At 42.8% G+C, this 12,130-nt stretch overlaps 1 protein-coding gene across 4 annotated transcripts in view; it reads right to left on the bottom strand.

The window, feature by feature from the left end:
- Positions 1 to 12,130, bottom strand: part of pde5ab (phosphodiesterase 5A, cGMP-specific, b) — a 59,974-nt gene that overhangs the window by 13,305 nt on the left and 34,539 nt on the right. For 2 of the 4 annotated variants that reach the window (XM_084405410.1, XM_084405408.1), the window contains exons 11-13: positions 10,586 to 10,645; positions 7,933 to 8,079; positions 4,163 to 4,288 (exon numbers count right to left, since the gene is read on the bottom strand). In XM_084405410.1, coding sequence (XP_084261536.1) covers positions 4,163 to 4,288; positions 7,933 to 8,079; positions 10,586 to 10,645 — 333 coding nt within the window. The remainder of the gene's footprint in view (positions 1 to 4,162; positions 4,289 to 7,932; positions 8,080 to 10,585; positions 10,646 to 12,130) is intronic. The other 2 variants (XM_084405411.1, XM_084405409.1) reach the window with 1 other exon arrangement.

The raw sequence follows: 12,130 nt of genomic DNA, 5'->3' as shown, positions 1-12,130 counted from the left end.
TAGCTTCTGGTTTTGGGCGGTAAATAATGGAGCAAACACCAGTAAACTGACGAGCGCAAACCTTAGTAAATCACTGTCACGATGTGGTTTTGTGTCCTGTCATGTTTAGTGGTTCCCTGTCTGTTTATTAGTCATCCCAGGTGTTTTCCATTAACCACGCCCCCTTGTTATCCTGTCTAGCTCGTTTACCCCTGTATTTAAGCCCTGTGTTTCAGCCCTGTCTTTGTGAGTTCTTGTTTGACTGTTATTGTATGTTGGCTGTTTTGTTCCTGTGTTCGGTTTCCCAAGTCTGAGTTTTGTCTAGTTTTGGATTTATTTATTAAAGTTTGCTACACATGGATTCTGCTTTCTCCCATCATTCAACCCCAACGTAACAGAAGAACTCACCATTTATGGATCCAGCAGTACACGTGTTTCAAGATGTGTTGGGATCGGCTCACAGCGATCGTGAAGGAAAGCCACAATCTGTTTGAGTTTACCGAGACATTTTGTGAGCTAGCTACAAACTGTGATCTGAGTGATGAAACTTTAAAAACAGCTTATATAATCGGAGCCGGATGTGTCGATCCTCGACCACTCCCCGATTTCTCGGGGCTGGACTGGAGAGCAGCAGTTGCCATCTGCTGGGAGAGTTTTACTCCCAAATATGCCCTACATTCACCCAGCCCAGCCAAACCTGCTCACACTGTCAGCCCAGGCAAACCCACATTACCACTCCCTGCTGAGCAACATATCCGTTTCAGACCAGTGCCTGAGATCACATGGCCCAGAGCACGAAAACTTATTTCAGACAGTGCTGATCTGGCGTCTAAGGTGTTTGACCCCGCTTGGATGTCCGTCCGGGGAGCTCGCAGGTCTGCTCCACGTTCCATCAAAACCACCGAACCAGTCATTTGCCCAGTCGAGCCTGCACTTCATGCCAGTCCAGCCGAGCTTCACGTCAGTCCAGCCGAGCCAGAGCTTCACGTCACGCCTGCCGAGCCAGAGCCAGAGCTTCACGTCACGCCTGCCGAGCCAGAGCCAGAGCTTCACGTCAGTCCTGTCAAGCCAGAGCTTCACGTCAGTCCTGCCGAGCCAGAGCCAGAGCCTGTTCACGTCACTTCTGCCGATCCAGAGACTGTTCACGTCGCTTCTGCCGATCCAGAGACTGTTCACGTCGCTTCTGCCGATCCAGAGACTGTTCACGTCGCTTCTGCCGATCCAGAGACTGTTCACGTCGCTTCTGCCGATCCAGAGACTGTTCACGTCGCTTCTGCCGATCCAGAGACTGTTCACGTCGCTTCTGCCGATCCAGAGACTGTTCACGTCGCTTCTGCCGATCCAGAGACTGTTCACGTCGCTTCTGCCGATCCAGAGACTGTTCACGTCGCTTCTGCCGATCCAGAGACTGTTCACGTCGCTTCTGCCGATCCAGAGACTGTTCACGTCGCTTCTGCCGATCCAGAGACTGTTCACGTCGCTTCTGCCGATCCAGAGACTGTTCACGTCGCTTCTGCCGATCCAGAGACTGTTCACGTCGCTTCTGCCGATCCAGAGACTGTTCACGTCGCTTCTGCCGATCCAGAGACTGTTCACGTCGCTTCTGCCGATCCAGAGACTGTTCACGTCGCTTCTGCCGATCCAGAGACTGTTCACGTCGCTTCTGCCGATCCAGAGACTGTTCACGTCGCTTCTGCCGATCCAGAGACTGTTCACGTCGCTTCTGCCGATCCAGAGACTGTTCGCGTCGCTTCTGCCGATCCAGAGACTGTTCGCGTCGCTTCTGCCGATCCAGAGACTGTTCGCGTCGCTTCTGCCGATCCAGAGACTGTTCGCGTCGCTTCTGCCGATCCAGAGACGGTTCGCGTCGCTTCTGCCGATCTAGAGTCTGTTCGCGTCACTTCTGCCGATCCAGAGCTTCACGCCAGTCCAGCCGAGCCTGCACTTCACGCCAGCTCAGAGCCCTCTTCGCCGCTGGTCCTGTCCAGTCCTGACCTGCCCTCGTCGCAGACCTCGTCCAGCCCTGACCTGCCTTCACCGCCTGCCTGATCCGCCCTGGTCGCCTGCACAGCCTGATCCGCCCTGGTCGCCTGCACAGCCTGATCCGCCCTGGTCGCCTGCACAGCCTGCTCCGCCCTGGTCGCCTGCACAGCCTGATCCGCCCTGGTCGCCTGCACAGCCTGATCCGCCCTGGTCGCCTGCACAGCCTGATCCGCCCTGGTCGCCTGCACAGCCTGATCCGCCCTGGTCGCCTGCACAGCCTGATCCGCCCTGGCCTCCAGTCCTGCTACAGTCTCCAGGCCCTCTGTTGCTCCACGGGCCTGGCCCTCCATCCCGCCCCCGAGACCGCCTCCGCTTCACCGCCCTCCTGAACTTTTTGTTGTTTTGGGGGCTATGTCACGATGTGGTTTTGTGTCCTGTCATGTTTAGTGGTTCCCTGTCTGTTTATTAGTCATCCCAGGTGTTTTCCATTAACCACGCCCCCTTGTTATCCTGTCTAGCTCGTTTACCCCTGTATTTAAGCCCTGTGTTTCAGCCCTGTCTTTGTGAGTTCTTGTTTGACTGTTATTGTATGTTGGCTGTTTTGTTCCTGTGTTCGGTTTCCCAAGTCTGAGTTTTGTCTAGTTTTGGATTTATTTATTAAAGTTTGCTGCACATGGATTCTGCTTTCTCCCATCATTCAACCCCAACGTAACAATCACCTTGCGTGATTCATTTAAACACTTTTCTCCTATAAATACTGCGTCTGAAAGGGAAACTCCTACAAATGCATTTGCAATAAGATCATCTGCTTAAATAACCCTGTCCTCGCCTTTCAGCGCTTATTTCTTCAGTAAATCCTGACTGTCGTTTTTAACACCAAAAGAGGGTTTGGCCATAAATCTTCTGCCAAATTAAACAATATTGCGAGTCAGGGATTGGTCAGTGCCTTAAAAGCTGTAAAATACAGCCATGTTATCTAAAAACAAATGCAGTCACACTTTATGTAAACCCAAATAACTGTAAGAATTTTCCTGTGAATAAGCAAACTAAATCCTATTAACATTTAGCTGGCATGTCAAAACGAGGCTCCCTTCTGTCGGTCAAAAATGACCCAATTAATAATTTTTTTTTTTCAAATTTAATTACTATATTTCAGTTTTTTTATTTTCATATTTTGTATTTTTAGGGGATTTTATGGTACTACATTATATTTACTCTGTATTTATAATCCATTTATTCACTTTTTGAGCATAGACCTCAAAATTACATTCCCAACTTAAACTGTGGTAAATCTTGACTTGAACGCTTTAGAGCGACAGACTGAAGTTTGATCTCTTTTCAAAGACGACACTTGGCAGATTATTGCTGAAGTGAAAAAACGTTAACTTAGAAAAAGTTACAGAATTGTACGTTTATTGCTATGAAAAATGCACAAAAATACCATTTTCAATTTTTATATGAAATCTATATTTTCAAAAACATGTTTTACTCTAAAACTGTGAGAAAATCAAAGCCATAAATCTAAACATGTTGTGTTCCAAAGTTGAGGTTGATCTCTCAATAAATGATCTTTCAGTGAGATGTTGTTCGGCTGCAGTACCAAACGCTTCCACTAGAGGAAACTCGTCTCCTGTTCATTTCCAATGCGCTCGTGTTTGACCGCGACGAGCACAAGTGTGACTGTTGTTCACAGACTATTTAAGCTGTTCGAATCATGTCCATGATTTTGTTTGTCTTCACACAGCAAGTGCCAAAACCTTTACCAAGTTTCAAACCATTCAGATGAAGTAAAAAACAAACAAAAAATGAAATAAAAAAACTTAAAATTATCCGGTCAAAAACGACCGAAGAGCACCAGAGGGTTTAGTTCTCAATTCGTAAATACCAAATAATTCACAATTGTAAGAAGCTGACAACATAAAGCTCTTCATGGTATTTGCTATTCAAAGAAAGCAGGCATTTCCTCTCACTGCAAGAGTGTAAACGCCAATGATTAACTACCAGCGTGAACAACAGAAGACGTTTACAGTGGAGCGCACAATAAAAACCCATCCGCTAGTTTCACGGCTTAACTGGTTTCTCTATAAAAGGAAACGAACATTTCAAGAGAGCAACGACCACAACTGCACATCTCACTGCAGATCATCAAGCTCAGTCAGTGTGTTAAAGCTGTGTTTCCTGATTTAGCAGATCCACTGACCTGAACCCGGCCCGACCTCAGCACAGCGAACATGCACTGCGACGTGTTGAAGGCGTGTCTCCAGTTGTGATAAACCACGTTCTTCCTGTAGTTCTTCTTCACGCTTAAGATCCACTGGCACAGACTCTGGAACGGGTTAACAACAACTTCACTTCTAAAGCTATAAAGATTAGACTGGAAGACATGTGCTCCAGCTAAAACACAACTAAACATCATACAGTCAAAGCAAACTTTATTCAGACACCTTTCTCACAGTTTATTCACTATAGTTTAGAATATGGTAATAAAATATGATAATAACTTGATATTTGACTGGTTTTGTCCATCCTTCTGTTAGACTGTCTCACACATGAATTATGTTGAATATCTGTCAGCTGTTAAATTTAACTACACAATTAGATAATACCAGTTTAGATCAACCAATCACCAAGCAATGCTTCATTGTGTTCAGTCTGTGTGTAAAAAGAGCATTAGCAATTAAAGAAAACACACTTCAGCAAAACATGATCAGCTCAAAGTGTCCCAATCATTTTGGGTCCCAAATGTGTATAAATGTTACTGGTAGTCGCTGTATGAAGAATATTTGGGTATAATATGTCACAGTTTACTTTATTTTGCTCTCCTCACTTACAGAAATGAACTATAGTGTCCTGATCACACTGGTAAAGAAATATAAAAAAATCTTAAATTTAATAACTACTATTCATTTTGTATTTAATCATTTATAAGTGATATATAATTGTTCAGGAAGGCTGGAAATGTTTTCTTTTACAGATAAAATAAGCCAAAAAAGAGATTTAACTCAGACTGAAAAGTCAAAAATTATTAAATGCCCACTTATAAATGATTAAATACAAAATTAACAGTAGTTATTAAGATTAATGTGGTTTGGACGTGTCTAATAATTCTGCACACACACGATTGGGTGTTTTCGCTCAGCTATTGGTGGCAAAAGCTTATATATTCAGATTATACAGTAGTCAACATTTGAAGTGGATTAAAAGAGTTCATCAAAGCTGTCCTGAGACAAGAACGGGTATTGTTCAGAATTCATTTGTAACTTTGATGAAAGGTTTGGATCCACTTCAAATGTTGACTACTGTATTGATATCATCAAACACACACAAACCTTTTTATGCACGGTGTATCAGCTAGATTTATATTTAGATTATAAAAAAATATGTCGTATTTTCATCTCCGGGTGGACTGTCCCTTTAACTGTGGAAGATCCTGCTGTTGCCAGAGCTCGTTTGCGAAGTGTGATGGCTTAGGTGTGCTGGCTTAGGTGTGCTGGCTTAGGTGTGCTGGCTTAGGTGTGATGGCTTAGGTGTGATGGCTTAGGTGTGCTGGCTTAGGTGTGCTGGCTTAGGTGTGCTGGCTTAGGTGTGATGGCTTAGGTGTGATGGCTTAGGTGTGCTGGCTTAGGTGTGCTGGCTTAGGTGTGATGGCTTAGGTGTGATGGCTTAGGTGTGCTGGCTTAGGTGTGCTGGCTTAGGTGTGATGGCTTAGGTGTGATGGCTTAGGTGTGATGGCTTAGGTGTGCTGGCTTAGGTGTGCTGGCTTAGGTGTGATGGCTTAGGTGTGATGGCTTAGGTGTGCTGGCTTAGGTGTGCTGGCTTAGGTGTGATGGCTTAGGTGTGCTGGCTTAGGTGTGATGGCTTAGGTGTGATGGCTTAGGTGTGATGGCTTAGGTGTGATGGCTTAGGTGTGCTGGCTTAGGTGTGCTGGCTTAGGTGTGATGGCTTAGGTGTGATGGCTTAGGTGTGATGGCTTAGGTGTGATGGCTTAGGTGTGATGGCTTCAGCCGCGGACACAAGCCATGTAAGGTGTTTTGAAGCATTACGAGGAGCGTTTAGCCGTCCTAAAGCACAGCTGTCATTACACGTGCCTGGCTATGATTCATAAAATAAACAGTAATAGTAATGTAATGAGGTCACAGCTGTGTGTTAATTTTTTATTTTCTGAATAAACGCACCATGTTGCCAAGTGTTCTTCTTGCTCTGAAGGTGCTAAGGTGTTTATAGACGCGAAAACATAGAAAAAACTTTTTTTTAAACTTTTTTAACCTTTAAAGTCCCTGTAAAGTCAAAATTAAGTATGTGTTCTGAGTTTGTCATACCACCGAAAAATGTGTTATTAGCCACCCAGCCCAATTTCAATGATTAAAAAAGCCGCCAAGTAAATAAAATAAGCTATCAAAATCTCGAAAAAATGAGCAGTAGTCTCAGCTCTCAAACGCTGGGGGCGTGTCCGCTGGCTGCGCTGAAACCACGCCCACTCGCGGGAAATATGACTCGCGCACAGCTCGTGCATGTCGGCGCGACGGGAGGATGAAGGCCGAAGCGGACAGCGGGAGATAGTCGGTTCGGCCCCATTCACCAGTAACAGCGGATTATCAGTGAATTCCAGTTGTCTCCAACGAAAGTAAACTATCCTGATGACCTGATCTCTACAGAGGCGGTGTGGTGGTGATCATCAGCTCTCCATCAAGGTAACGTTAGCTCTTCTCAAGATAAATCCACCTCCTCTTGATATGATCATTTTTCGGAAATTTAAATAAGGACACCGATCGGCTCGCGATTGAGCGATAGGCTTAGTGACTCCGTGCGTCATCAAGTAGGGGCCCAATCAAGCTCAGGGGGTCGCAGTGCGTCATCAAGCCCCCGTTTTAGCCCCGCCCAAAAAATCCGGCTCACAACAAGGGTGAAAAACTGTTAAACGGTCTAACTCCACAATTTAGTACTTCACAGTTCTCAGTCTTTGTAACATGTTTTAGCAATACATTTCTAGCACTTATAATGTGTTTAGAATTTTTTTGTAGAATTGCCTTTACAGGGACTTTAAAGAGAGATCGACTGCGAGTTCTAATGGTGTTAATCAGAGGTATATGCTTTTGTTCACATTTCTTCAACTTATTTTTAAAGCAATCGTGAATTCGTGGTGAAAAACTACATTACCCATGATGCCGTACAGAATATTGTAGTTCTTTCCCTCACTACAGCTTTTAAGTTCACAGTCTTTGACTCTTTGTATTTTTCTCGGGTTTTTGAATACTTAATGCTGCGATTCACCTCTGGTTGGCTTGGTTCATGGCTTATATCACTTTAACAAAAATCTCATAAATTAATGGAAAAATACTACTTTTGAAAAAGTGGATGGGAACGAACGCACTCATTTAGTCCATAATGCAGCTGTTATAGGAGATGATTTCTATTTGATCCAGTTCACTCCCAACACCCAAGTCTCTTCTGCAAAAAATGCTTTTCTTACTCAGTATTTTTGTCTTGTTTCCAGTCCAAATATCTAAAAATTCTTAAATCAAGAAGCATTTACTAGATGAGTAAAATGACATTAGATATTGTGTCTTGTTTTCTGGGAAAGAAAATGAAAATGAAGTGAGTTTTTGCTTAAAACAACCAAAATTATCTACCAATGGGGTGAGAAAAATAATACTGTGTCCGTCTGAATTAAGATTATTTTTCTCACCCCATTGGTAGATCATTTAGCTTGTTTTAAGCAAAAACTCACTTCATTTTGATACCCCCCCCAAAAATAATATATATCTTATGGCATCTTGATTTAAGAATTTTTAGATATTTGGACTGGAAACAAGACAAAAATACTAAGAAAAGCATTTTTTTGCAGTGTAGAAATCATTTACTCTATTCGTCTGCTTATCACCAATTGTATCAAATGGTATGATCAGTTACAGAACGCCTCTCCACATCAAACCATAATAAAATGGAAAATGATTATTTTTCTGAGGGTACCTTGTACTTCATCTGAAAGTTCTGCACGAGCTTGAGGTCCACGAACATGCGTATGGTGGCTTGAGTCGTGTCAGCGTCCGACAGGTCGAAGTCACTGAAGCTGAAGTCCATCAGTCTGAGAGACTGAGCCGAGGGGATCGTGGCGGCCTGTGGGTTCAGGACATTATTACACATCACCTCATGAATCACTCTCACACACACACACACACACACACACACACACACACACACACACACACACACACACACACACACACACACACACACACACACACACACACACACACACACACGCACACAACCAAACTGCAAGCGGAGAGATCACTGTCTGACAGGCATTAATAATCAATGATCTGCCATCCGCAGAGTTTGCAGTGCTCAGGATATGTCTCCTCTTGCTGAAAACCATAACCATCGCATAATGCAGAGTCCATAAATCATGTCTCCTCTGTTGCTTCAGTAAGCAAAGAGATAACATAACGTCATATAGCTTCATCTGTTTAAACACATGATCAACTACAGTTCAGGTATGAATAGCCACATGCTATCTGCAGGTCTCGGAACATTTCCGAAAACATTTTAAGATCTGCACATCGCTTCAATGCGAAGTCATAAAATCCCCCTGCAATTGAGCCTTTTCACATTTCTGTGCATTAAAGCAATCAGCCAAATAGACAAAAATGCACACAAAAAAAGAAGCATGCATTCTCTAATAATGAAAAAGAAAGACTCTAAATGCGAGATAAAAGCCAGTGCTTTACTGAGAAATGCCAAAGGTTTCAGTCACACGACCTTCTTCAAGCCTGCGGGCATTTGCCATTTCTCAGGAAAGCGCTGGCTTTAATCTCGCCTTTAGAGTCTTTCTTTTTCATTAGAGTATGCATGCTTTATTTGTTGCTTCTTGGATCTTTTCCCTCTATGCAACTGGTGAGTTTTTGGCTACTTTTCAAGCTTTTAAGCTTCCCAAAAACACACACTGCAATTTACCATTACGCATATGCTCTCTGCCAATAAATAAATATATATGAATGCGCTGTTGCATCTTTAATAACTTATGAGGCTTAGTTTGCGGTGTTATTATGAGCCGTTTGCTCGGTTACACTCACTGTGTCCGAGACTCGGGATCTACTGAAGAGAACTCATGCGACGCAGAAACTCTTACAAAGCAAAAACAAACACTCATTTGTGAACAACACTGAATGCGATCTCACTGGCGTGGGAAATCAACGTGTGCCGTCGTGTTTAATTGAGGCGTCTTAACTAGTTTCCTTCTGCAATTAAAACTAACGGATGGTAACATTGTCTTCTATGATGATCAACATGCATAACTCTGTTAAAATCTCAGAAAATGTTATTTAGTTGCAAGACCCTTAAATGCTAAATGACAAATAAAGATATTTTCTTCCAGAAGAATAAATTCTGAACTGCTGAAACGAGTCGCCAGTTATTTCAGTCTCACTTCCTGTTACAATCCAATGTAGCTAATTTGCATAATGCCAGCCTGTGGTCTTGATTGGCTGAACAGCCTCTCTTAGCTCCGCCCTCAAACACTGTAGTGTATCTGAGACTGGAGGAGTTTGGTTCGTGTTGTTCGTGTCGAGAAGACGCTGTTTTCTGAGATTGATACGGTAAAACCCTCGACATCGTCACTGTTCGTATCACTGTGATCAAGAGCTGAGATTCAGATATGATAATGAGCGTTTGCTTTCCGACCAATCAGAGCAGAGGAAGCTCTCAGAGAGGCGGGGTTTAGAGAGACTGAATCTACGAACGAAGCGTTTCCGACACTGAGAGGAAAGAGCTGATGCTGTAATGGAGATTATGAGAAAATTACAGTGTTTTTGAGCTTAGATGAATGTAAATGTATTGTAGGAGACTTCAAAACAACATCTAAGACACTTTAAGACTTTTTAAGGATCTGGGGACACCAAATAAATAGGGGTTTACATCCTATTCCATCATCCTCAAAATGAAGCATATCTTCAGCTGTTTTTACATGCTTTATGAATTACACAAATAGAGCTAAATCTGCATCGCTTCATAAGACTAACCGGTTTAATTAACTCTCAATTGAAGCAGAAATTCTGCCTCTGTCTGCGTTTTAATTGCCTGATTATTCTCAGTCGTAATCAGAGCAGGTTTTCCATACGCGGTGTCCAAGCGACCGGTGGAAATCCCCACAGGGAGTCTGAAGCTATAGGAAATTCCTGGTTTCTCCACAAACACAGTGTAGAATAAGACACAACTACAGCAGTACGCCACGAGAGACCGTGAGTTACGGCAATTATATCATGGATATTTATTAAAACGTTATCCTTCCTCAAAATAAATAATCCCTAAAGAGAATATTGATAAACAACAATTTGCTATCGGATATGGACAGGTGTTTCACATCACATATGTGATTCTATTGTATTGTAAAATTAAAATAACCCACAGTTGGAAAGGCGCTATACCAACCCATCGCTGGGATATTTACTGGGTGATTTTTAACCCAACATTATTACGGGGAATAGTATAATGTGTTTATGGGCTATTTTACACTGGCATTGAACATGGGTTGTTTGTGTCGTGAACAGACAGGAAAAGTAATGCTTGATTTGGCATGATGAAAGCACATTTCAATATGATATAATGATGAATTGCAATTTACCGCAGATACCTGGAGCGCCCGCGTCTCTTCTTCTTCAGCCGACGCGTGATACGAGAGAACCTGCAGAAACACACACACACACACACGTATAGGATGTTAATGGGTTAATGAGCAGAGAATATGTTCACATATGTTCTGTTACTGTCACTTTAAAGCTGCTTTGAAGCGATCTATGTTGTTGAAAGCGCTGTATAAATGAAGGAGACTTGACTTGACTCTACAATGCGATTCTACAGAATGTCTCCAATAAAGTAGTGCCGTTTAATTAATCTCCAGTGTAACTGACTGACTGGAAGTAATCGACCACATTCTTATGGCATCTCTCTCTCTCTATCGGACTGACAAAAAAAATGGTGCAAAGCATTTTTTTTTTCTCTTTTCTTCAGTTTTTCCGTTACTAGTATCTGATTTCGCAGTATGGAATTGTTGACACAATGTTCAGTATTTGCTCTGGCTTTTGTTTTTTAAATGACTTTGTTCAGTTGTTGTGCTTGTTGTCGTCGTCCGCTGCAGGACGTGCTGATTGGTCAGTGTGGTATTAGTCCCGCCCCTCCTCCACTGTGATTGGACGGCTGTGCAAAAAAGTGATGAGTGCTGAAGTGATGGACTTTTACCCAACGTTGAAAACTGTTCCACAAAACTCAAATGATTTTGTCTCATTATAACAGCGGAAACGACTTAAAATACTCCGTCATCCCGGTTTCCTTTCCGTGAAGTTTGCGGAGCTTGTCACAAAAATGTATCAAAACTCGATATTGCACGATATTGAAGAAAACTGCGATAACTCATTAAATAGTGGGATATTCGATATGCGATACGGTAATGCTTAAAGTGTGTGAAATAAACTTAATTTATCTTTAAAATATATTTAACATGATATAACTTACATACGTTTTTCACATTCTTTTAGTGACGAGAAAACACCAGCTTCTGCCAGTGAACATCAGTGTTTTACTGTATATAAGAAGTGTTATTTTAACATCAGTGTAAACCTCGGGGTTCAGGGGTTCAGGTTATCCTACATTAGGGTTATTAAACATCAGTGTAAACCTCGGGGGTCAGGGGGTCAGGTTATCCTACATTAGGGTTATTTAACATCAGTGTAAACCTCGGGGGTCAGGGGTTCAGGTTATCCTACATTAGGGTTATTAAACATCAGTGTAAACCTCGGGGGTCAGGGGGTCAGGTTATCCTACATTAGGGTTATTTAACATCAGTGTAAACCTCGGGGGTCAGGGGTTCAGGTTATCCTACATTAGGGTTATTTAACATCAGTGTAAACCTCGGGGTTCAGGGGTTCAGGTTATCCTACATTAGGGTTATTTAACATCAGTGTAAACCTCGGGGGTCAGGGCTTCAGGTTATCCTACATTAGAGTTATTTAACATCAGTGTAAACCTCGGGGGTCAGGGGTTCAGGTTATCCTACATTAGGGTTATTTAACATCAGTGTAAACCTCGGGGGTCAGGGCTTCAGGTTATCCTACATTAGGGTTATTTAACATCAGTGTAAACCTCGGGGGTCAGGGGTTCAGGTTATCCTACA

This window comes from Rutilus rutilus (assembly GCF_951802725.1).
Source record: "Rutilus rutilus genome assembly, chromosome: 3".
Taxonomy (NCBI): Eukaryota; Metazoa; Chordata; class Actinopteri; order Cypriniformes; family Leuciscidae; genus Rutilus; species Rutilus rutilus.
The sequence above is the reverse complement of the archived record's forward strand: the minus strand, read 5'-3'. Positions and strand labels throughout refer to the sequence as shown.